This window comes from Myxine glutinosa, chromosome 6, assembly GCF_964187855.1.
Source record: "Myxine glutinosa chromosome 6, kmMyxGlut1.1, whole genome shotgun sequence".
NCBI classification, from domain to species: Eukaryota; Metazoa; Chordata; class Myxini; order Myxiniformes; family Myxinidae; genus Myxine; species Myxine glutinosa.
In genome coordinates this window covers 182,672,758-182,696,282 of record NC_136266.1, presented here as the reverse complement: position 1 = coordinate 182,696,282, position 23,525 = coordinate 182,672,758, and the positions used below count along the sequence as shown (strand labels likewise).

General features: G+C 42.2%; 1 protein-coding gene across 6 annotated transcripts in view; it reads left to right on the top strand.

Moving 5' to 3' along the window:
* LOC137429011 (partitioning defective 3 homolog) overlaps positions 1-23,525 on the top strand; it is a 455,854-nt gene that overhangs the window by 136,401 nt on the left and 295,928 nt on the right. For all 6 annotated transcript variants that reach the window (XM_068118986.2, XM_068118984.2, XM_068118985.2 and 3 more), the window contains exons 3-5: positions 4,970-5,315; positions 5,820-6,046; positions 22,243-22,407. In XM_068118986.2, the coding sequence (XP_067975087.2) occupies positions 4,970-5,315; positions 5,820-6,046; positions 22,243-22,407 (738 nt within the window). The remainder of the gene's footprint in view (positions 1-4,969; positions 5,316-5,819; positions 6,047-22,242; positions 22,408-23,525) is intronic.

Genomic DNA, 23,525 nt, shown 5'->3' with positions numbered 1-23,525 from the left:
GGGTGGTGTACAAACCTGGGACCTTTTATTTGTCGGACAGGAAGTCCAGCTTCTCTGCCATGGTAAACACACACTGCCAACGAAGCTTGGTAAAAATCGAGTGTGCTGACTGCTTGAAGCCATTTGGACTTTTTCTGTAGAAATACGTTCACCCAAATTGTTTGTTTTTCCTACGGGTGCGCGACCCCGGCGTTGATTGCATTTCGGCCTTTCGCTTCCTACGGAAACCAACGCAGTGCATAGCAGCACTTTAAACGCTCGGTTATCGTGGAGCGAGGCAAGTTTGAGGCACAAAAAAAGGCAAAGGAACTATTCCAGCAGCAATGTTGACGTAAGATTGTAATCGTAAGCCCACAATTATGAGAAGACGAATTAACGGGGATTCGCCTTGTGCCAAGGAAGGAGCTGGAGAGGCCTGGAAGGAGTTTGAACAATGCACTTGAGGACTGGTGAGCTGGCGCCAGTGGCAGAAGACAATTTATCATTTGATGATTTCACAAGCACTGTGTAATATTCGTCAGCAAGGCCTGGTTTGGGCCTAGCAGAACATAGCCTGACATAATTCTGTGTTTCTTAAGAAGAATTGTCCAAAGAACCCCATTATCATTGGTACATTAACTTAATAATTTGAAGTGTCAAGAACCTTCTCCAATTTGTATGTACTGTGGGGGAGGGAGAAGGTTGAGAAGGGTGATGTAGTTTTGTGTAAATAGGCGTGAGGGGGTTCATTTTAAATTTGCGTTTGGACAGGGAGGGTAGGCTGTAGACACTGATGAATCTGTACATGGAGATTCAGACAAAATTGTTATTTAGATTTGGATGATCTACAGGCACAGTTAGGATAAGTACTCAAAGTGTGGTTTCTTTGTCTTCTGGTATGTGTTCTCTTTTATTTTTTTATCTTTTTATTTTTAATTTTTTGAGCTTAACAACAGTAAACAACTCCCCACCTCTTGCCCCCCCCCCCAACCCAATTATAACTTTTACTCTGATTTTATTATTTTTAGTCTCGCCATCATTTTTCTCTGAAACCGCTTGTCTGAGAATCAAACTTTAAACGTAGGAGCAACTCACCATGGAGAATATTTTATTGTTAACTCTGATGTCATAGGTCACATGGTTTGGCAGCCATATTAGTTTAAAGGAAAAAATTGGATATCATCTTCTCCAAAACCGCTCAACGAAAAAAAATTAAACTTGGCTTATGCCATTAACTCCCCATGGGATATATAGGGTGATAACGACGACGTTATCTGTGAAGCGGTATTCCAGCCATAATTGGTTCAATCTAAATTGTTATCTGAATCTGGGAGGGGGATGGTGGGGCCTTAATTCTCGATGTGAATGTGCCAACTGGTGGTGGTGGCAGAGGGTATTACAATTCCCTTTTTACCCGAGCAATGCTGAAGCTAAAGCACTCTTCGCATGGGTAAATTTATTTTGGCAAACAGGATGACAAATTGGTCCGTCGTCGAAACGATGGGTCGGCGATGGGTTAGTAATCAATGAAACTATGGATATTGACAGTCGATGTGACATAATAGCAGCGTGTTCAGTTAAGGATGGTATTTTTGTTCAGAATGAACTCGCGAGGCGAGACTATATGCTCTACTATGTGCCGTTCTTGTTTTTAAAGTTTTATTATTATTTTTATTAGAAAATAATTATATTTTTTATAAAAGACCCTGAGGACTCAAAATACCCCGATGACCCAAAACACCCCGATGACCCAAAACACCCCGATGACCCAAAACACCCCGATGACCCAAAACACCCGATGACCCAAAACACCCCGATGACCCAAAACACCCCGATGACCCAAAAGACCCCGAGAACTCCAAAGGACCTGAGGACCCGAAAGACCCAAAATACCCTGAGGATTCCAAAAACCATCATGTGTCATGCGTGCCCGATGTAAGCGGGGTTGTATCAAAGTGGAACATCTTGTGGAACCTGGTCATCACTGCAAGCAGTTATGAAGTGGCAGTTCTAGTGATTATTAATGATAATAATAATAATATGATTATTTTTGGAACTTTTTCATAGAATCTTTACGTTGGGAGACTTGGTATCGAAGTTTTTGTTTGATTGTTTATTTATTTATTATTTGTGTGCTGGTGCCAGTGGCAGAAGATAATTTGTCATTTGAAGATTTGGCCCAGCAGTGGTTAAAAGCAGTTAGCAAGGCCAAGCCGGCCTGTGCCAAGGTTTTTATGCCTCTGCCCCCAAAGGTGGCCAGAGGCATGATGTTTTTGGGTTGTCCTTCCATCCGTCATCCGTCCGTACGGGTTAAACCTCATTTTTCTCAGCAACCACATGTCCGATTGAGATGAAACTTTCATGGTAGGAGTGACACCCATGCACAATGTTTTTATCATCATTGTGAAGGCATTGGCTATGTGGTATGGCAGCCATCTTGGAATAAACGCAAATAATTAAAAAAATATTTCTCGGAAAGCGCTGAATGGAAAAAATTGAAACTTGCCACATTGTCAAGTACTCCCAATGGGGAACAAAAGCATGATAATGATGACATCATAGGTGTTGTGGTATACCAGCCCAAAACGTTTTAATCAAATTCCTCATCCTAAAAATCTGAAATTGCATGCACATGATCTATGACGCATTTGTGTTGAAATATTAAATTTATGACATCATAGGTCACATGGTTTGGCAGCCATTTTGGATTTAACCTGAAACCTTTAATAAAATCTTCTCCCAAACCACCAAATTGATTGCCTCGAAACTTTATGTGTGTCATTGACTAGGCATGGCAATTAAAAGATGATCACAAAACATCATTGGTCGCATGGTGTGGCAGCCATATTGGATTGAAGGAAAATATTAAATAATTATATATCTGAAACCGCTTACCCTATCGATGCAAAATTTTCCAAATATATCATCTAGCACCATTGCTGCATATAGTTTGAAAATGATGAGATCGTAGTCATGTGGTTTGGCAGCCATCTTGGATAGAAAAACGAACCTTATCCGATCAACACGAAACTTCACAAACGTGATCCCCTACCCATACATTTGCAGAGTGTACATTTTAAAGGTCATATCTCACGTGGTGTGGCAGCCATATTAGCTAGAAAGCCGATAATTAAAAAAATCCCTTCTCTGAAACCGCTTCACCGATCGATGTGAAACCTGTCATGTCTGGTGAAAATGTGATATATGAAAACAGCTGCAGGGATTTAAATCAAACTTGTTTATTTTTAGGACAGTGAACGAGGACATCTACCTGTTGTGGGACTATGGCGAGGTATATTGGCGACATAGTCGCATTGCTCTAGTTTTTTTTGGCTATTAATTAATTGATTTGGCTGTTAACTAATTTATTGGCTTTAAAATGTGAATATTTGAGAATTTTTGTTAGTTTTGTTTTGTACACTGTGTACCAGAGTGCAGAGCAGCATTTTAAATCGACGTGGCATACTTGGTATCCTGATGTTTGAAGCATACGCGTCTTTGTCTGATTTGGTAACAACATCGCTCATGTCTCCATTGAGATACTTTATACTTATAGTCCCGATTTGTAAAGAGAAATGTTGTTGGTATCATTGCGGAGGTGAATGAATAGCTCGAATATGTCGAACAGAATGCTGGCCACGCTAACATAAAGCGAGTGCTCTCACGTATCCCTCGTTGTCGACAAGGAGATGCTCCAAGATAAAGGAGTCTGACCCTTGTAAGAGATGGCGACAGCTGGCATTCACCGTGCCTTTGATGTTCAAGAGCGTTCTCCTGCCGTGATGCATTTGCATCTCTCGTCATTGTACAATGTCCATTCGATAGCCGCTCTTACTCAGATTCTAACCTTTTCTGCTTTATCCTTTTCTTCAAGTTGCACCAGAATTGCCTCGCTTCCTCATCTCACACTGTGGTGTATAAGCACCCCAAGACTCTGTCTATGACTGTCAACTCTCAATCTCACTCGATGCCTTCTTCACACATCTTGCTCTACCATCTAAGCCACTTGTGTCTTGCTTCCTGCCATCATTGACTTGGTATCGACCGTTGCTGCTCTTGCCTGACTGCTGTAAAAATTTGACTTTTTCCAGTTTGGCGCTATCACTTGAGCTCTTTGAAAGCACTAGATGTACAACTGCCGGTGGGGTTTAACAATTATTTGAAACACAAAACGGTTTCTTTGCTGTGATAAATTATTAGGGGTGGGATGTAAGTCGTCAATCTCATTCCTCAATTAAAAAAAAAAAAATGGAAAAAAATGTCTGCAGGAAGTGTTTTGAACGCAAATCACTTGAGATATTCTTTTTCATCCTGTAATGGTGAATTATTTCACTGATCAGCTAATGAGCAATGATGCATTAGAGAAATGAACAACTGTCCAATTATGGCTTTTTCACTCTTAATGGGAGCTCGTCAGTTTGGAGTTGTTTTTAAAGACAGGTGATCGAAGGTAAGGAGTTTTGGTCTCATCGGACAGACCAACCGACGGAAGTGTTGGCCGGCGCGTCCCAAAACTCAAAATGGTGAACTGTGAACAAACCTCGTAATAGCCCAACAAGGTATTTCAGATTTTGAGTGGTGGACCGCACAAGGGGAGAGCTGCGAGGTGGAGTGGAAATATTTTTTAACAAGGTTACAGTGAATTGCTCAATTAACCGTCAGAACAGCTGCACCACTCTCCATGGGCTCATCACTTTGAAGTGGACATCAAAGCCTCTTTCGTTAAATGGAATGCTAATGTCTCTTTTTGTTTTGCATATTTCAGGGCCCAGAGCGACTTGTCTTGTTCCTTCTTTGTGTAATTTGTAAACGATGTTCTGATTTGAAAAAAATGTATCTTATTAACAACTTTATTGTTTGTCCATTGAATTTTCCCTTCTTTACCTTGGGCTACTCCATTTTGACAAAACTCTTGGTTTACGATGAGAGTAGAAACCTTGCACTTCTGCTTCGGATGCTCATATTGCTTCTCTCCTTCTTCTTCCTGAAGCTCTTGGCTGTTTTTGAAGACCAAGATGGTCTCCGGGGTGGTGATGTTGCCAGCATCAGTTCTTCAGACACCACCCAAAGTCCAGAGAGTTTTGGCAGCGACGCTTGTGGACCATCGTCTCTCAATCCTTCCTTGGCACTACCCTCTCAGTCGTGGGACACGAGCTCGGGTCGTAGCTCGACCTGCGCGTCAAGGGTTCCAGGCACACCAGCACCTTGGGATGCTGGAGGCCCACCAAGCTGGCATGCTCGAGGCTCCTCTTTAAATGACCTCGCACCATTCGCCGGATACGGGACTTGTCAGGCTGAGAGTGAGATTGAGGTCACACCGTCAACCTTGCGATCAAGTGAGACAACACACCAGACTCATCAAGCCTGTTAACTAATTATTGCACAGACGTTTTGTATTTTTATCTAGGTGATTGACAATCATGTGTTAGCTGCTAAACTGTGATTAAATTAATGGAGGTATCGTTAGAGTTGATGGAATTTAAAATTGGGATTTGTACATGAAAATAGAAGAGATGTCGCATAAGAAGTCATTTGGCCTGTCATACTTTGCCACATCAACAAATCACATGATCTATGCTTAGCTCAGAATTTGGTCGAAATAAAGATATTACAGGAAAGGAGATGAATACAGCAGGGATCCGCTAAACGGATTGGGGTGTGATTGTAGTTGTGGGTAGGTGGGGTGATGAAGGTGTAACTATCAGCTCATACAGTACTTGTGAGTACTATACCAGTAAAGAGCTCCACTTGGCTTTTTGTTACAAAGTGAATGTCCCATTAATCGGTGATCTTCAGGTCTAATTGTCTTTTCATATTTTTCTTTCCTACGGCCCATTCAGGCAACCCCCTGCATGTACGGCGTAGCAGTGATCCAGCACAGGTAGCCTTGGGTACGTCAACAGAGTCCGGCTCTCCCTCCGTTTGTGCCAGCCTAACACCGACAGATGAGGCCTGTGAGTCGGGCCTGGCATGGCAGGCACGATCACGCACGCTGCCCAAGCCTCACCATCATGGTGTGCCTGAAAGTTTCATGTCCACTTCTGCTGCCACAATCCCACGTGCGAAGGTACAAGTCCTGGGATTTATAGGAATGGAAGGGAGGGGTTAATATGAGATCATTGTCAGAAATAGAATGAGACATCTGATCTGATCTGATGCGATCTTCCATCTGAAACTATCATTCAGGGGACAACCACAGCAATTATGCTCCAGGAGGTTTCCCCTAAGGCAATGTGGTCAACCACACCCACAGCTTGAACAATGCATTATCATCAAACTGTGTGGCTATGGTTATACAGCGCATTCAGAAAGTATTCACACCCCTTGACTTTTTTCACATTTCGTTATGTTACAGCCTGAATTTAAAATGGATTAAATTGAGATTTTGTTTGGTCACCGATCGACACAAAATGTGAAAATGGATTTTTTTTAAATGGAAATTTTTCAAAATAATTAAAAAAGAAAAGCTTAAATGTCTCAAGTCAATAAATATTCAACCCCTCTGCTATGACACTCCAAATTGAGCTCATCAACCCCTTGAGATGTCTCTATAACTTTATTGGAGTCCACCTGTGATCAATTAAATTGATTGGACATTATTTAGAAAGAAACACACCTTTATATACAAGGTCCCACATTTGACAGTGCATGTCAGAGCAGAAACTCTACCATGAAGTCCAAGGAACTGTCTGTGGAACTCCGAGATAGAATTGTGAGGAGGCACAGATCTGGGGAAGGGTATAAAACAATTTCTAAAGTGTTGAAAGTTCCCAAAAGCACAGAAGCTCCTTCGTTAGGAAATAGAAAGAACATGGAACTACCAAGACTCTTCCTAGAGCTGGCCGACCGACCAAACTGAGCAACCGAGCAAGAAGGACCTTGGTCAGCGAGGTGACCAAGAACCCAATGACCGCTCTGCTAGAACTAGAGAGTTCCTTGGCTGAGATTGGAGAACTTGCCAGAAGGAAAACAGTCTCTGCAGCACTTCACAAATCTAGCCTTTATGGGAGAGTCGCCAGTCGGAAACCACTCAAGAGAAAAAAGCACATGACGGCACACCTGGAGTTTGCAAAAAGGCACGTGAAAAACTCTGAGAGCATGAAGAAGCAAAATATTCTGTGGTCGGATGAGACGAAAATCGAACTCTTTGGCCTGAATGCAAAGCGCTACATATGGTGGTGGCATCATCATCCTATGGGGATGCTTTTCAGCAGCAGGGACTGGGAGACTTGTAAAGATTGAGGCAACAATTAATGGAGCCAAATACAGGTAGAGTACAAAAGAACTTGGACTGTGGTGAAGATTTACGTTCCAACAGGGCAATGACCCCAAGCATACAGTCAAAGCAACACTGGAATGACTTCAGAACAAGAACGTGAAAGCCCTTGTGTGGCCCAGCCGAAGCCCAGAATTGAATCCCATTGAGAATCTGTGGAAAGACTTGAAGATTGCTATTCACCGACGCTCCCCATCGAAATTGATAGAGCTTGAGCAAATGTACAAGGAAGAATGGGAGAAACTCCCCAAATCCAAATGTGCAAAGCTGATACAGACATGCCCAAGCAGAATCAAAGCTGTAATCACTCCCACAGGCGCTTCTACTATGTATTGACTAAGTGGTTTGAATACTTGTGTAAATGAGATACAGTATTTCTCTATTTCATTTTTAATTATTTTGCAGCAATTTCTAAAAAAATATTCCACTTTGACATTATGGGGTATTATGTGTAGATCAGTGACAAAAATCCATTTTAAATTCAGGCTGTAACACAACAAAATGTGAAAAAGTCAAGGGGTGTGAATACTTTCTGAAGGCACTGTATGATGTATTTTATATTATAACATCCTTGTATTGGCCAAATCATGCAACCATTCATGATTGAAGGTAATTCCTGATTCAAGATGGTAGCTAGGAATGAATGAATGAATGAATGAATGCATGTTTCACATTGTGTATTGTACCTGAGTCTGCACTTGGATTTGGGACTTGAATGTAGCGATGAGACGTCCTGTGCAACCTTGCACCATGATCGAGCTGCAGGACACTGCTGCAGATGAGCAGAAGCTGGCTGGTTCCCATCTGCTGGTGTTGGTTTTGTGCGCCAGAGCCCAGAGCAGCCCTCTTCGTGATCCATTGTTTGTGGGAGGAGCGCAGCCTGCATGTCCCACGTGAAACAAGTCTGTAGCGCTCGGGTATCCGCCATCTTGCATCGCACTGTGTAAGCATGGTGCTTGTCGACCATACTTCGTCAGAGCGCAATCCTGTGCTTGATCAAGGCATTATTCCAGTAGAATATGCAAGAAGGATTCTGTTGCACCATCAGGAACTGATTCCACCATTTATTCAATGATGAGTTAGGGGATTACCATAAAGCTCAATACAAGAAAGGTTGTAAAGACCAATAAGGAATCCGGGGACTAACGAAGCAGTGGCAGTGGTCAACCAGCTTCCAAGGGACAAGAAAGTACCACTGCCAAGTCCCCTCACAGAGCTGGAGCCACTGGTTCAGCCTGCACCTGCTGAATTCGGGTGGGAGGGTCGGCAAGGTGTTTGCCGGAGGTCTTGCCTATGTGTATCTGGCACTTCAACAGAATTCCCTTTCTGCCTGACAGCGGGTCCAAGCTTGGTGTCTTCTTGAGAGTCGCTTGGGGTGGTGATCAGGCTCTCGTCCTGACCGGAGTGTTGCGTGCCTTGAGCGGGGATTCTTTGGTCCCGTCGCTGTTTTCCGGACCCTCAAGCATCAAATGAATACATCCACATCATTCTCTACTGAGGGCTCTGGATGTCCTCCTGGGGCCATGGGTACTCCTGAGTTGTGCATGCATGTGGCAGCGGGGGCAGTCACTCAGATGTGCTTGAGGTTCATGAAGCACACAGTTTTGATCGACGTCATGGAAGTGAGCTCATTGGTCTGATGCCGGAATACCGGCGTTTATGGAGATTGTCTCTCAATGGGGCCTCCATGAGGAATGATATCAGACAGATAGATCACTCAAATGTTTAATCTACTGAGCGTGATGATGATGACCAACCCATTACCAATAGTGGCACTTAGTGGTATACCACTGAAGAAGAAGAAGAGGATGAAACGAAGCAGATGTCACTGGATAAGTGCAATGCTAGGGATAAATACATGAGCGGTTCTAAACATTGTATTGCGTTATATGTGGGTGGTATCCATGTTGCTGGTGACTGGGGGTTGGTGAGGGTCTTTCATGTGGTAAATGCTTTGAGGCTGCTTGTCTTTGGGCTTTAAGAGAATATTTGAGGAAATGGACAAAAATGTTGTGGGATTTGCAAGGGTGTGGCATTCATTGAAGCATTGTGGTCGGGAGAATAGGTGTTGGTGGTTGGGGGGAGCCTGGTCGACTGCAGGTGTAGAAGTATGGTGTGGGGTAGGGGGTATGGAGGGTGCAGATAATAGTATTAGTGCAGAGTATGGTAATGACAGTATAGGGGTATGGAGGGGAATGGTTGATAGACCGAGTATGGTGGGTATGGACATCTGTCTTGGTGCAGTGTGTACAGGTGAGAGTGTGGGAGACAGTGAATTTATGGAGTGTGAGAGGTGGGGATGCGGAAGCTAATGATGATGTCGCGGTGTGTTGGCGGTGGGGTTGTGGTTGGCGGGTTTGTGGTTTGGGCAGTTGGTGGTGGGGTTGCGGTTGCCATTGGTATTGGAGGTGTTCCATGTGCAGACACTGACGAGGGTGCTGTGGGTGCATGTGAGGGTTGTGGTGCAGACTATTTCAGCATTGGGGTGGGTACGCACGGAGGTGGGCATTGGAGGGATATATGAGATAGGGAGTCCAGGAAGATAGTTTTTGTGAGGGATTAGACTAATGGATATGTGCGCACTCCGTTTTATGGCAGGGATTGAAAAAAAATAGGATTTTCTGTTGTTTCAGAGGGGGTGGGAGCGAGGGACATTGATGGACTATTTGATGACGTTTTGTGTTCGGTTATGGTGGAGGGATATTGATTGTGGTGCATGTGGATGGCAGTGACGTGGGGTATGAATTATTGGGGTATGAATTATTGGGGTATTAATTATTGGGGTATGAATTATTGGGGTATGAATTATTGGGTTATGAATTATTGGGGTATGAATTATTGGGTTCTGAATTATTGGGTTATGAATTATTGGGGAATGAATTATTGGGGTATGAATTATTGTGGTATGAATTATTGTGGTATGAATTATTGTGGTATGAATTATTGGGGTATGACTTATTGGGTTATGAATTATTGGGGTATGAATTATTGGGGTATGAATTATTGGGGTATGAATTATTGGGGTATGAATTATTGGGGTATGAATTATTGGGGTATGAATTATTGGGGTATGAATTATTGGGTTATGAATTATTGGGGTATGAATTATTGGGTTATGAATTATTGGGTTATGAATTATTGGGGTATGAATTATTGGGTTATGAATTATTGGGGTATGATTTATTGGGGTATGAATTATTGGGGTATGAATTATTGGGGTATGAATTATTGGGGTATGAATTATTGGGGTATGTATTATTGGGGTATGAATTATTGGGGTATGTATTATTGGGGTATTAATTATTGGGGTATGAATTATTGCGGAATGAATTATTGGGGTATGAATTATTGGGGTATGAATTATTGCGGTATGAATTATTGGCATATGAATTATTGGGTTATGAATTATTGGGGTATGAATTATTGGGTTATGAATTATTGGGGTATGAATTATTGGGGTGTGAATTATTGTGGTGTGAATTATTGGGTTATGAATTATTGGGTTATGAATTATTGGGGTATGAATTATTGGGGTATGAATTATTGGGGTATGAATTATTGGGGTATGAATTTATTGGTTTATAAATTATTGGGGTATGAATTATTGGGGTATGAATTATTGGGTTATGAATTATTGGGGTATGAATTATTGGGGTATGAATTATTGGGGTATGAATTATTGGGGTATGAATTATTGGGTTATGAATTATTGGGTTATGAATTATTGGGGTATGAATTATTGGGGTATGAATTATTGGGGTATGAATTATTGGGGTATGAATTATTGGGGTATGAATTATTGGGGTATGAATTATTGGGGTATGAATTATTGGGGTATGAATTATTGGGTTATGAATTATTGGGTTATGAATTATTGGGTTATGAATTATTGGGGTATGAATTATTGGGGTATGAATTATTGGGGTATGAATTATTGGGGTGTGAATTATTGTGGTGTGAATTATTGGGTTATGAATTATTGGGTTATGAATTATTGGGGTATGAATTATTGGGGTATGAATTATTGGGGTATGAATTATTGGGGTATGAATTTATTGGTTTATAAATTATTGGGGTATGAATTATTGGGGTATGAATTATTGGGTTATGAATTATTGGGGTATGAATTATTGGGGTATGAATTATTGGGGTATGAATTATTGGGGTATGAATTATTGGGTTATGAATTATTGGGTTATGAATTATTGGGGTATGAATTATTGGGGTATGAATTATTGGGGTATGAATTATTGGGGTATGAATTATTGGGGTATGAATTATTGGGGTATGAATTATTGGGGTATGAATTATTGGGGTATGAATTATTGGGGTATGAATTATTGGGTTATGAATTATTGGGTTATGAATTATTGGGTTATGAATTATTGGGGTATGAATTATTGGGGTATGAATTATTGGGGTATGAATTATTGGGGTATGAATTATTGGGGTATGAATTATTGGGGTATGAATTATTGGGTTTTGAATTATTGGGTTATGAATTATTGGGGTATGAATTATTGGGGTATGAATTATTGGGGTATGAATTATTGGGTTATGAATTAACAGAAATGGTTTCAATGTCATATTTTTCTGGGATTCTTCCAAGTATGTATGACTGTGGGGAAGTAGAGCGATGCAAGTTGCAAGTAGAGCGATGGATCTCAACCTGTGGTTGGAGAAATAGTGTGGACAGCATGGATTGGGGTTTTCAAAGCACTCGGAGCCGTTTAGGATGAAAAGGAAATGTTTCTACAATGATAGTGATTGGCTAAACAGAAAGGGGGCAGCAAAGTTTGCAATGTAAATTGAAGAGGGAATTGGGGCTTTTTTTAAATGAGAGGAGGTGGAGATACTGTTGATGGGGGAACTGTTGCTTATGGCATGGCTTGTGTGGACAGGTAACACAGGATCGTTACAGGTGGAGGAAAGTTAAGGATATTATCCACCAATATGCCAGGAGTTTAAATAACAACGTTGAGGGAGTTGAGGCAAAAGTCGGCAGGTAGGAGAATGATGTAGCTGCAGTAATTGAGATTTGCTTTCATGAGGATGGTAGTTGGAGGGCAGCACTAGAAGGGTACCCCACAAGATGTAAAGGGAAGATAGGAGGGGCTGTGGCAATCTGGGTAAAAAACAATATTGTGTTGAGAGTAAGGAATCTTATTATAATAGAGCAAACGTATATGGTTATGTCGTTATGTTTGTTTGTTTATATGCGATGAAAACGTCTTCTTCTTCTTCAAATAACAAAATTATAATAGAGCAAACGCATATGGTTATGTCGTTATGTCGTTATGTTTGTTTGTTAATATGCGACAAAAACGTCTTCTTCATCTTCAAATAAAATTAACACCCTCTTCATTAACCCTCTTAATTACGTTTAGACTGCTGAGACCCCTCCGACCTTTGACGACCCTTTAATTCCCCAAGACCCCTGAAGACCTAAAATACCCAAAGGACCCCAAAGACCCAAAAGACCCAAAACACCCTGAAGACCCAAAACACCATTAAGACCCATAAGACCCCGAAGACCCAACACACCCTGAAGACCCAAAACACCTTGAAGACCCTTCAAGACCCTTTAGACCCAAAATACCCTTAAATACCCCAAAGAACCAAAATACCCCAAAGACTCTGAAAGGCCCTGAGGAAACAAAAGACCCTTAAGACCTAAAAGCCCCTGACGACACCGAAGACCCAAAAGACCCCGGAGACCCAAAACACCCAAAATACCCTTAAAGGCCCAGAGGATCCAAAAGACCCTGAAGACCCAAATGGCCCTGAAGACACCGAAATGGTAAATTATGCTTATCCCTCTGAAACGCCGTGTGGTGAGGCCCGCTGAGTCATGCTAGTTATGTTAAGTGAGCAGAGATTTAGACATTAGAGGATTCTGTGTGGATTGAGATTAGTGATTGGAAGAATTCAATAGTCAGATACTCGTCGGATGTCATGTATTTGTAGGGCTCCTGGTATGAGAGAAAAACAGGAAAGTGGGATTCATATAAATGAAGTGAAACTGAAGTGTCTGATGGAATTGTCTAAAAATTCAAAAGTCTGATGGGGGTAGAGTGTTGAGTTGGGGGGAACTTAAATTTTCCAGCGATAGCTTGGGTCCACGAACAGGGAAACAGCAGAACTGAAGAGGAATTTCAAAATGGATTCCAGGATGCTTTGTTTGTATACAGTGTCTAGGCTTGTGTTGGAGCTGGAACACAGAAAGAGAGGGGGAACGCTCCAACAGCATGGGGTTAAAGGACAAAATGAGGGAGACTTTGAGAAAGAAAGGAATGTGGGGAAGATTGTGGGAAAGGGAAGGGCACATGGGGTGAACAAGATGAACCAGCTACAACTCTCAGTAACAGAAGTGGAAGGAAAAACTGGGAACCCAGAAAGAGGTGGGCTTGATGAAGGTTAATGGGGTAGAAAATATCATGGTTGTGCATGGGGGCTGACCTGAGATGGTGGTGAACAGCTGTCTTGAAGCCCTGGAGGGAAGAATGAGATTGAAAAAGCCAAATTGTCTGAAAGTGTTCTGCTCCACACAGGTGCTGCATATTCGATAAGCGATGGAATGTTACTTGTAAAAATAGCCCGAGTGGGAGGAAGGTCATCTCCTGAGGTTGTAGTTCAGACCTCTGCCGATTTTGGGGAATCCACCTGGGAGCCCGCCCTGATCCACTGGGAGGCCCCCATGACCTGAAATCGGAAAATCGAAGCCTATTCGAAGACCATCACATGGAAGGGCTTTATCATGTTTCAGAGCAATCGTTTGGTAAATAGAGGACAAGTAGGGATCCGAAGTTTCAGGGGGTAACCCCCATCCCCCGAGAGCCCCATGATCAGGAATTAGAAAAATAGGAAAACAAAAAAATCTAAGACTGAGCGATCCTGTGGACCATCGAGCAGATGTGCTGTATCATGTTTCAGAGCAATTGTTTGGTAAATAAGGGAGGAGTAGGGATCCGAAGTTTGGGGGTGGAGTCATGGTGTAACCCCTTCCAGGAGCCCTCATGATCTGAAATTTAAAAAATCTAAGCCTGAACGGTTGTGCGGGACATTATGTAGAAGGGCTATTTCAGGTTTCAGAGCAGTCGGTTGGGAAATCGGGGACGAGTAGAGATCTGAAGTTTGGGGGTAACCCTCCCTGGGAGCCCCCATGATCCGAAATCGAAAAATCGAAGCCCAAGCGATTGTGCGGGATACTGTCTTGTATTCATGTTTCAGAACAGTGTTATGATTTATGGGAGCGAGACATGGTAATGAACGTAGAGCAGCAACGAAGGCTGGAAAGGGTGGAAATGCGAATGGTTCGATGGATGTGCGGTTGAGAGAGAGGAAGACAAATGATGAATTGCGAAAAATGATGGGAATAGAGCCTGTGATGGATGCTGTGAAGAGAAACAGTTTGAGATGGTTTGGTCATGTGTTGAGGAAGGATGAAAGTGACTGGTTGAGAAGAGTGATGGAAATGAATGTAGAAGGAAGTAGAAGACGGGGAAGACCGAGGAAGACTTGGTTAAAGGTGGTGGAAAAAGAAATGCGGGCAAGGGGGTTAACAAGGGGAGATGCAGAAAATATGGCAAAATGGAGAAGATTGTCATGGGGACCGCAAGGCTAACCCCCGCTCTAGCAGGGAAAATGGCCTTAAAATGCCTGTTGTTTGTTTTGTTGTTTTCATGTTTCAGAACAATTAGCTTGGAGATAAGGGAGGAGTAGCAAAAATAGCAAAAGGTTAACGGATGGACGGATGGACGACTGGACAGACAGACATCTCTACATCACGGCCCATTTTATAAGTTCATATTTTTGATAATCCAGATGAGATGACCTAAAATAGTGAGGAAGTCTTGGGGATGGTAAACAATGCCATCTCGAGAGTTGTGACATGTAGAGTTTACTATTAGCACGTTTTCACTGTGCATATGATATCAAGGTCCTCGTGGTTTCCGATCCACACCATTGGCTCATCTGGAGGATCTCGCATCAATGAAATGTCCATTCTGACACATTTTGCAGGGTTTAATCTGAAAATACTACTTTGAGACCATTGTACAAGATGATTGGCTGCTCATTGTATATTTGAAAGCTTGTGTGGTTGACTGCATTGAACCCAGTGTTAAGTCATCTACGTACTTGAATGTATACAGTAGATCAGATGGCAGTTCGTCATTGATCCTTGCTAAAAAAAAAGATGTGTCCCAAGCATGTTCCTTGAGGAACTCCTGCATTGAGCGATGCCCAATCAGAGCGAGTAACATGATCGCGTACACACTGCTGATGGGAGAACAAGAAGTCACAGATCCAGACATGAATGACATATGTCACAGACAGAGTCACAGACAGAAATGACAGAGGATCAAAAAGGGAGTTTTCAAGCTTGCGATCAAGAAGGGAGTCGTTGTGAAAGGTTGTTGGTTAAGGTGAGAGCTTGTGGATTAGCAGGTAGTATCGAGCCAACTGGATTGGAAATTTGCTACGTGAGTGGAAGCAAAGAGTGGTTGTGGATGGGAGGATATCTGTTTGGGAGGATTATGTAGTGGGGTATCCTCGGAATACATTTTCGAACCGTTATTATTCATTCTTTACATTAATGATCTGGACAGGGAGGCTAAGATTAGGCTTTCCAAATTTGCAGATCACACCAAGCTTGGAGTTGAGGTAGATAGCAGAGAGGGGTTGATCACATTCAGGAAATGCAGATACTTTCTTTGATTGGGCAACATATTGCCAGATGCAGTTGAACATCAGGACATGTAAGGTGCTGGGGTTGGGTAAGAATAACCAGGATTTTCTAATGCACGGGGCAGTCCTGGAGCATGTGACTCAGGTGAAGGATCTGGGAATGGTAATAGATGTGGGGGGTAAGCAGACAGAACCGTGCCAGGTACCTATAGGTAAAGCTAATGGAGTTTCCTGTTATTTGTCAGAGTATAAGTTATAAATCACAAGGAGCTGATGATATTCTAGTTCCGTGACCTTTGGGTGGTATGAGGAATAGATTTGTGTCGTATAAAAGTAAATCTTGAACAGTTTTTGAAATATCGCGTACACAAGCCAAGCTACCGAGATGTTTGCCATGGCAACATAATTCAGCCAATCACAACCATAATCTAATCAGGTTGAGATAATGTCATGACTCATAGACTACGGATTTTTATGTTAAGAAAATAGGCCTTTAATGTTTTGAAAAGCGGAATTTTTTTTTTTTATGTGAAAAAATCCCGAAATATTTTTTTCCCCCGTTTTATTCATTTTTTTTTTATTACCAAGTTTTTCAGAAATCAGTCAAAAAAAGAACAAAAAATGGTAAGCTTTTTCCTGCACAACATTAAGCACTCTGGGCTAGTAAACAGGTAAAAAATGACGTTCAGGTACCTTTATTGCAACCGCATTGTTTGATAAGTAGAGGACTAGAAGAAATTGACAAGACCCTTTTAGGAACGGTTAAAGTAGGTGTTTGAAATCATTATCTTGGTAATGTTCTCCTTGGTGAGGCGGTGTCGGCGGTCGGTGAGGACGTTTCTGTAGACGGAGAAGGACCTTTCCACGTCGACGCTGACGATGGGGCAGTCCCTCAAGAGGGGGATGTCAGCAAGCTTGACTCCAGCCGGCACACCAACCTCAGATCCGTGCTGATCTCCATCCAGGATCAAAGCCACTGTCCTCAGCACACCAATGTCGGGATTGCGCTGCAGCACCGCCTTGAACTTGGTGAGCAGGATCTCCTTACGGCAGCCTCGGATCTTTTCGAGCTCCTCCTTGGCCTGATCAAGGAGCTGGAAGGCCTTGGCCAGCTCCATGCCGGCCACCTCCAGCTGCTTAAGGATCTTCGGGATGAACGACACATGGGCATTTAAGAAGACCAAACTGAGCTTGATGTCCGCCTTTCCGAACAGGTCCTTGGCACTCCGGATTGCCATCGCGTCGTCATCGTTCAGCTGGTCCACAATGTCCTTGACGGCCTCGAAGTGCTCGGCGTAAAACACCGCGGCGTCGATCCACGTCCCCCACCGAGTCAGAATGGGCTCCGGGGGGAGAGAAAGATTGGGCTGCTGCTCCTTCCAAAAGACAACACGCGACGGGGCTTTGACGAACACCTTCTTCGTCGTGGCAATCAGGTCGTTGACATCCTTGAACATTTCTCGGACTGTCTCGCAGACACGGTGGAGCGCGTGGGCAACGCAAGTCACATGCAGCAAGTCCGGGAAGAGTTCCTTCAGGGCATGGCCGGCCTTGATCATATAGGCCACGGTGTCGCTGACGAGGACCTTGAGGCACTCCGGCTTGAAATCAGGCCAAAGATAGCGCAGCGTGTCATTGACTGCACGCACGATCTCCCCGGAGTTGGTCTTCTCCAGAAACATGCACTGGACGAGGTGGGGACGAAAGTACCCCTCCTTGGACAAGCGTCCCGCGATGATGTTGGCCACATATCGACCTGCCGAATCGGTCGTCTCGTCGACGGACAGCCAGATGGGCTGCTGTCCGAGGTCGGCACGGATCCCCGCCAAGGCCTCGTCGTAGCACTTGTCGAGGTAGTGCTTTCGAATCCAGCTTTCATCGGGGATCTGGAGAGTGATGTGCTTCTCCAGGAACGACCGGAGGGCAGGGTTTTCCAATTTCGACCATGGGATGCCAGCGGCCAGCATGGCCTGGCACAGCTCATGAGCCACGACGTCGCACTTGTGCCTCTTTCCGCCACCAAAGTCCTCCATGGTGGCTTGCGTGACCGTCCTCTTCTTCTTCAAGGCCAAGTTGCTCTTGTGGCGGTCTCCTCGGACATGTTGGGCCAGCTCAGACTTCTGCTTCGCCCGGAAAGTCTTTTCACAAGCTCAACAGAAAGCCGTGTCACTCGACACGTACTTGAAGGTGGCCCCATCGCCGCCAGCGTTGAATTCCTTCAGCCACTTGTCACGAAGAGCAGCACTCATCTTGATAGGAGACTTGTTCACACTTTGTGTACACTCTCTCACTGTAGTACACCGCCTCACTGCTGTACACGCTGGGGACGCAACGCATGCAAGTGGACGCAACGTTTTGTTTTTGAGATCGATTGCAGTTAAAAATTTCGATCGCAGTTACAAATTTCGATCGCAGTTTAAAATTTCGAAAAATTCCCTAATTTTTTTTAGCATTGCCAGACATTTTCGACCAAAAAGGGCATTTTATTTTATTTTTCCCGAAAAAGGGCGAAATTCTTTTTTTCTCCGAAAATAGAAAAATAATTTTTTTGCGCGCAAAAAAGCCGTTTTATGTGAAAAAATATTTTTTATTTTTTCACATAAAAATCCGATGTGCAGTCATGAGGAATAGATATCTGCAATATGAAAGATAAATGTTCAATGGTTTTTGAAATATCTCGTACATAATAGTTCAGAGTGGCTACAAAGTCCCTATGCACGCAGTTAGAATTTAGTTAGAATTTATCTGTATGCTCCCCTCCATTCGCCGCACAAATTTGAATTCTTCTCCATGTTCTTCTGGATATCTTCTTCCACGTTGAAGGTTGGAGGTCATAAAAGCCCTGACAGCTGTTTTGAGGTCTTCAACTGTTGTTAGGCAGAGATGAGAAATTTCCTCTTTCACAAAGTGTGTTGTCACATGTTGTTAAGTCCGGACTTCGAGGAGGCCACACTATCTCGGATCCACGTCCAATCCATCATCCACTGAATTTGTCATTGAGATATTCTCTAACTGCAAGAGCGTAATATGCTGGTGTACCATCTTGTTGCAGGATAGCTGTTGCCTCGAGACCTCTCACGCAGTTGTTGAACAAACCACGTCTGAAGCATGTTCAAATAAGCAGTGTGATTGACACTTGTATCGAAAAAAATATGGTCCTTTGAAGTGATCTTCTGAAATGCTGCACATATCATGACATGAGCAGGATGCTGTTCAATTTCCTCATAAAAATGAGGATTTTCTTTGCACCAAAAATAAACATTCCTGGATCGATTGCTGAGGTAAATAGCGCACTCATCCAAAAAAAATACGCTTCACCTTTATTTAATGGTGGGAAATCGCTGCAGAAGAGCCTTGCTCTAAGTCAAGTCAAATCAAGGACACTCCCTGTTGAAAAAGCCTTCTTCTCCCATGCCCGCATCGTGTTGCGCGTAAGAGCTGGCTTATCGAACCTCTGCGAAAATCTTGTCCTTATGTCTCAAAACTTGCTCCTTCTCATGCGAGGTCGTGAACCCAAACACAAGTAATAAGTCTCTCTTCTATCGTGTACTCACTGGTGTCCATCATGCTGAAGCCATACCTGGAAAACAAATAAAACAAATATGTAACATAGGACTCACTATTATGCATAGGGACTTTGTGGCCACTCTGTACATGGACAGATGATCGTTCAGGTGGTTGGTTGGTCGGTCGGACGTAGCTCATTTTAACCCATTAAGCATGTCGGGCCGCGATCGTGGCCAAGATGTGTATTGTGTATGCAAGTGAGTTTAAACTGACATCAACCAAAATAACGAATCATGACCTTTCTTACAATATATAATACACGGGTAACACATGAAAGGTTGCTGCCTCTAATTGGTGGAGAAAGCCGATGACAAAGAAGCATTTCTGGCATACTAACCAGTAAATCCAGCACTTTATGTGTTAAACCCCCCGCCCCCCATCTCCGTCTCTGTCTCCGTCCTTGTCGGAGGGTCGGGGACAAAAAGAGGTTGTGTGAATTCTGTACAGGTATTTATTGAGGCCTCATCTGCAATATTGTACACCGCTCCTTTCCTATGCCATCTCCAGGAATTGCAAAACGTCATTGCCGGCATGGGCATGGAAGGGGGCTTGGCACTCGGCAATGACGCACGCTGAAAGGGAGTACTCAGATTTCACTTTGGTTGTTTGTTTTCTTTCTTGTTTGTTTGTTTGTTTGTCCGGGCGATATCTTATCCATCCTTTTAGCTAGGAAGCTGAAATTTCGACACAATAGTGAGCAAGTTCTTTGTCAAAAACGTTATTTTTTGTTTTTTGAATAATCAATTAATTGAGGAGTTATTTAATTATTAGCGATTAATTAAGTACTTATTTAATTAATCATATTTCCTTTCTCTTCTGACCATCAACTCAGGCACCTTTTGAGTTGGGAAGCTGATATTTGGACATGCCAATGACCAGGTGATTTGGCTGCAAAGGATATTTTTGATTTATCAATTAATCAATTAATCAATTAATCGATTAATTATTTAATTATTCGATTAATGACTAATTTTTTTTTTTTTAAAGTTACAGATTCTGATGAAATGGTGGTGGTTTATGTGTTCTATGACCGAATTGATTAAGAATTTTTTTTTTTATGATCATTATTTATTTCTTTTCATTATTAATCATTTATTTATTTTCTTTCTCATTTGGCCAATATCTCAGGCACCTTTTGAGCTCGGAAGCTAATATTTGGACATGAGTGACCAAGTGATGTGGCTATCAAGGATATTTTTGATTTATGGATTAATCTATTAATCAATTAATCGATTAATTATTTAATTATTCGATTAATTACTAAAAAAAAAAAAAATTTCAGTTGCAGATTCTGATGAAATGGTGGTGGTTTATGTGTTCTGTGACAGAATTGATTAATAATTTAATTTTTTAATGATTATTATTTATTTATTTTCATTATTAATCATTTATTTATTTTCTTTCTCATTTGGCCAATATCTCAGGCACCTTTTGAGCTGGGAAGCTAATATTTCGACATGACATTGACCAAGTGATGTGGCTATCAAGGATATTTTTGATTTATTGATTAATCATTTAATCGATTAATTTTTTATTGATTAATTGATTAATTATTTATTGATTAATCAATTAATTATTTAAGTTTTTATTAATGACTTATTTAATTAAATTTCTAAAAGATACATCTTCGGATGAAGCACTAGTGGTTTAGTTATGCTATTAGCCAATTGATTAAGAAAATATTTTGTGATAATCTTTTATTGATTTTAATTATACAATTAATCAATCAATTAGTGTACACCTCTCCCTCCCAATGCAGCCTCAATGAGCTGTACTGCGGTATTGCAAGATATTGTAGGATATATTGCTGCGCTGTAGGATATTTAATTATTTGGCATGGGGGCGGTGTACTTTGAATGTATCTGTACTTGTTATGTACTGTTTTGGTAATCACATCTAATGAAGGACATAGTTGCTCAGAGAGGGTACATCGTAGAGCAACGATATTGATCCAGGGCCTAGCTCGACTAAGAGCTTAGACATTGCTCTACGTGGAGTGGCTGAAGCAGACGAGACATTTTACATTTGAAGGGAAATGATTATGAGTAGATTTGATTCGGATGTTTAAGATAATGAAGGGTAGAGTCTAAATATGTGCAGAATAATTTTTCAGCAGAATGGACACTGATAGGACAAAGGAGGACAGAGAGAGCAAGGGGTGCAAGGCCAGAGAGGAGTCTGTAGAAGACAGAAAGACCACCAACCTGCCTGCGGTGAGTGAGTGAAAGGCCCTCAGAATCAACTTCATCACGGGAGATTCCAATGATTCTGAAAGCTTTGGTTTCTACAGCGTGAAGCCGAGCTAGGAGTGAGGCAGGAGCACCAGCCCAGAGGGGAGAACAGTATTTCATTGAGCTGCGAATGAAAGCTTTGTAGGTGGTGGGCAACTCAGTGGTGAGTTTTTCATTGTGTGAGAGAGTGTACCTCTTTTGTGGGCAAAACCTCTTTTGGAAGCAACAAACCTTGCTTTGATGCTCTTTTTCCCGACATTAATGTATTGCATTATTGACCAACACCTACCTTAACTCCAATATAATACGTTTTTTTAGCTGGGCCCCGGGAACTTGACGGGCCTTTAAAATGGACTTATGCCTCCACCCATGGTCACGGGGACTGTAAAATGGACAAATAAGTGTCGAGCAATGGGTTTTGGACTTGTCGTGCCTCCAGCCATGGACACTGTGACATGTTGTCTTTGATCTTGTGCTTTCTCCTGGTCTTCTGCACTATAGACTGAAGTTATGTGGTGGTCGAGTTCTTCGGCTGCCAGCGAGTTGAACCTGCCTCCACACCGTCGCTGGGCCCGGAAACATGGGGGCTTTCAGAGAGACCCTTCTCGTTTGTCAATAAGCACTGCGCACCCTATGGTGGACAGTTGGCTGGAGAAGCAAGAGCAGGTGAGATGAACTGATAATGATTGAGGTGGAAACCAAGAATAGTCTGCAATTCGATACTTTTAAACTTTTAAATTATTCTTTACTTCCCTTTTTCCATGTAATATTGAAGGCTCCTGTTGCAACTTGTATAATACTCGTGTGGCATCATCCCGTATTGAGCGCACGCAGGTCGATGGCATTTTGAGATATCGTCGTATTTTTGCAACAATAATGAGGACAATGGGAGACATCATTATACTTTTACATGAATAAATGAGGACATAAGAGGATACTGTATCTAGTGGATAACGTACATTTATAGGCAATTCAACGACAGGAAATTCTCGCTGCCGTGTGCCATGAATTCCAAAGGAAATATCAAAGAACCACCAAATGCAGAAAGACATTACGAATGTACGTTAAACTTCCAGCAAGGATGAAGGTATAGTCGGATTTTCCAGCCGCATCCTGGCCTTCATCGGGAATTTTGAAGGATGTGTTCCAGATCCTTGTTGTCCGTCTTTTATGGGGTGGGATTGCATGGTCATTTGACTTTGGGCACCAATTGCATTAAAGACAATGTCTCCTCTTTTTGTAGATAGGGGGAGGCATGTTTACATGAAAGCTCGTTGAATTGGTGCCTTTCGGACATAACTTTTCTTTTAGTAATTTATTTACATTAAAGTTAATTTGTACTTTCTCTTTTGAAAAATCAAGGTCCTCCTCGCATCCGCTTTCCCTGGGGTCCCCATGTTCTGGCAATTGCTTTATCCTTTCATTTATTTTGCTTTCTAAAGTATTTTGTTTTCATTTATAAATCGTTCTTCAGTGTTCTTGTACAAACAAAATCCCTGTCTTATTTTCTTCCTTTTCTATGAAAATATCCGTATGATTTATTTGTTTCTTGGTTTCACGTTTGCTTAACATTGGGATTGGTTATTGAAACTGGATTCGTTTTTTCCACATCTTTGGAACGTGACTGGGTTTATTTGCTCGAGTTTGAGTGCAGATGATTAGGATAAGACGCAAATTTGATCACATTTCTCGTTTGCATCCTGATCTACAAAAAACATGTTGTCACTAACACTAACACTAACCTAACCCCAGCTCACGTTAACGAACCCGAGCTCATGTTCACT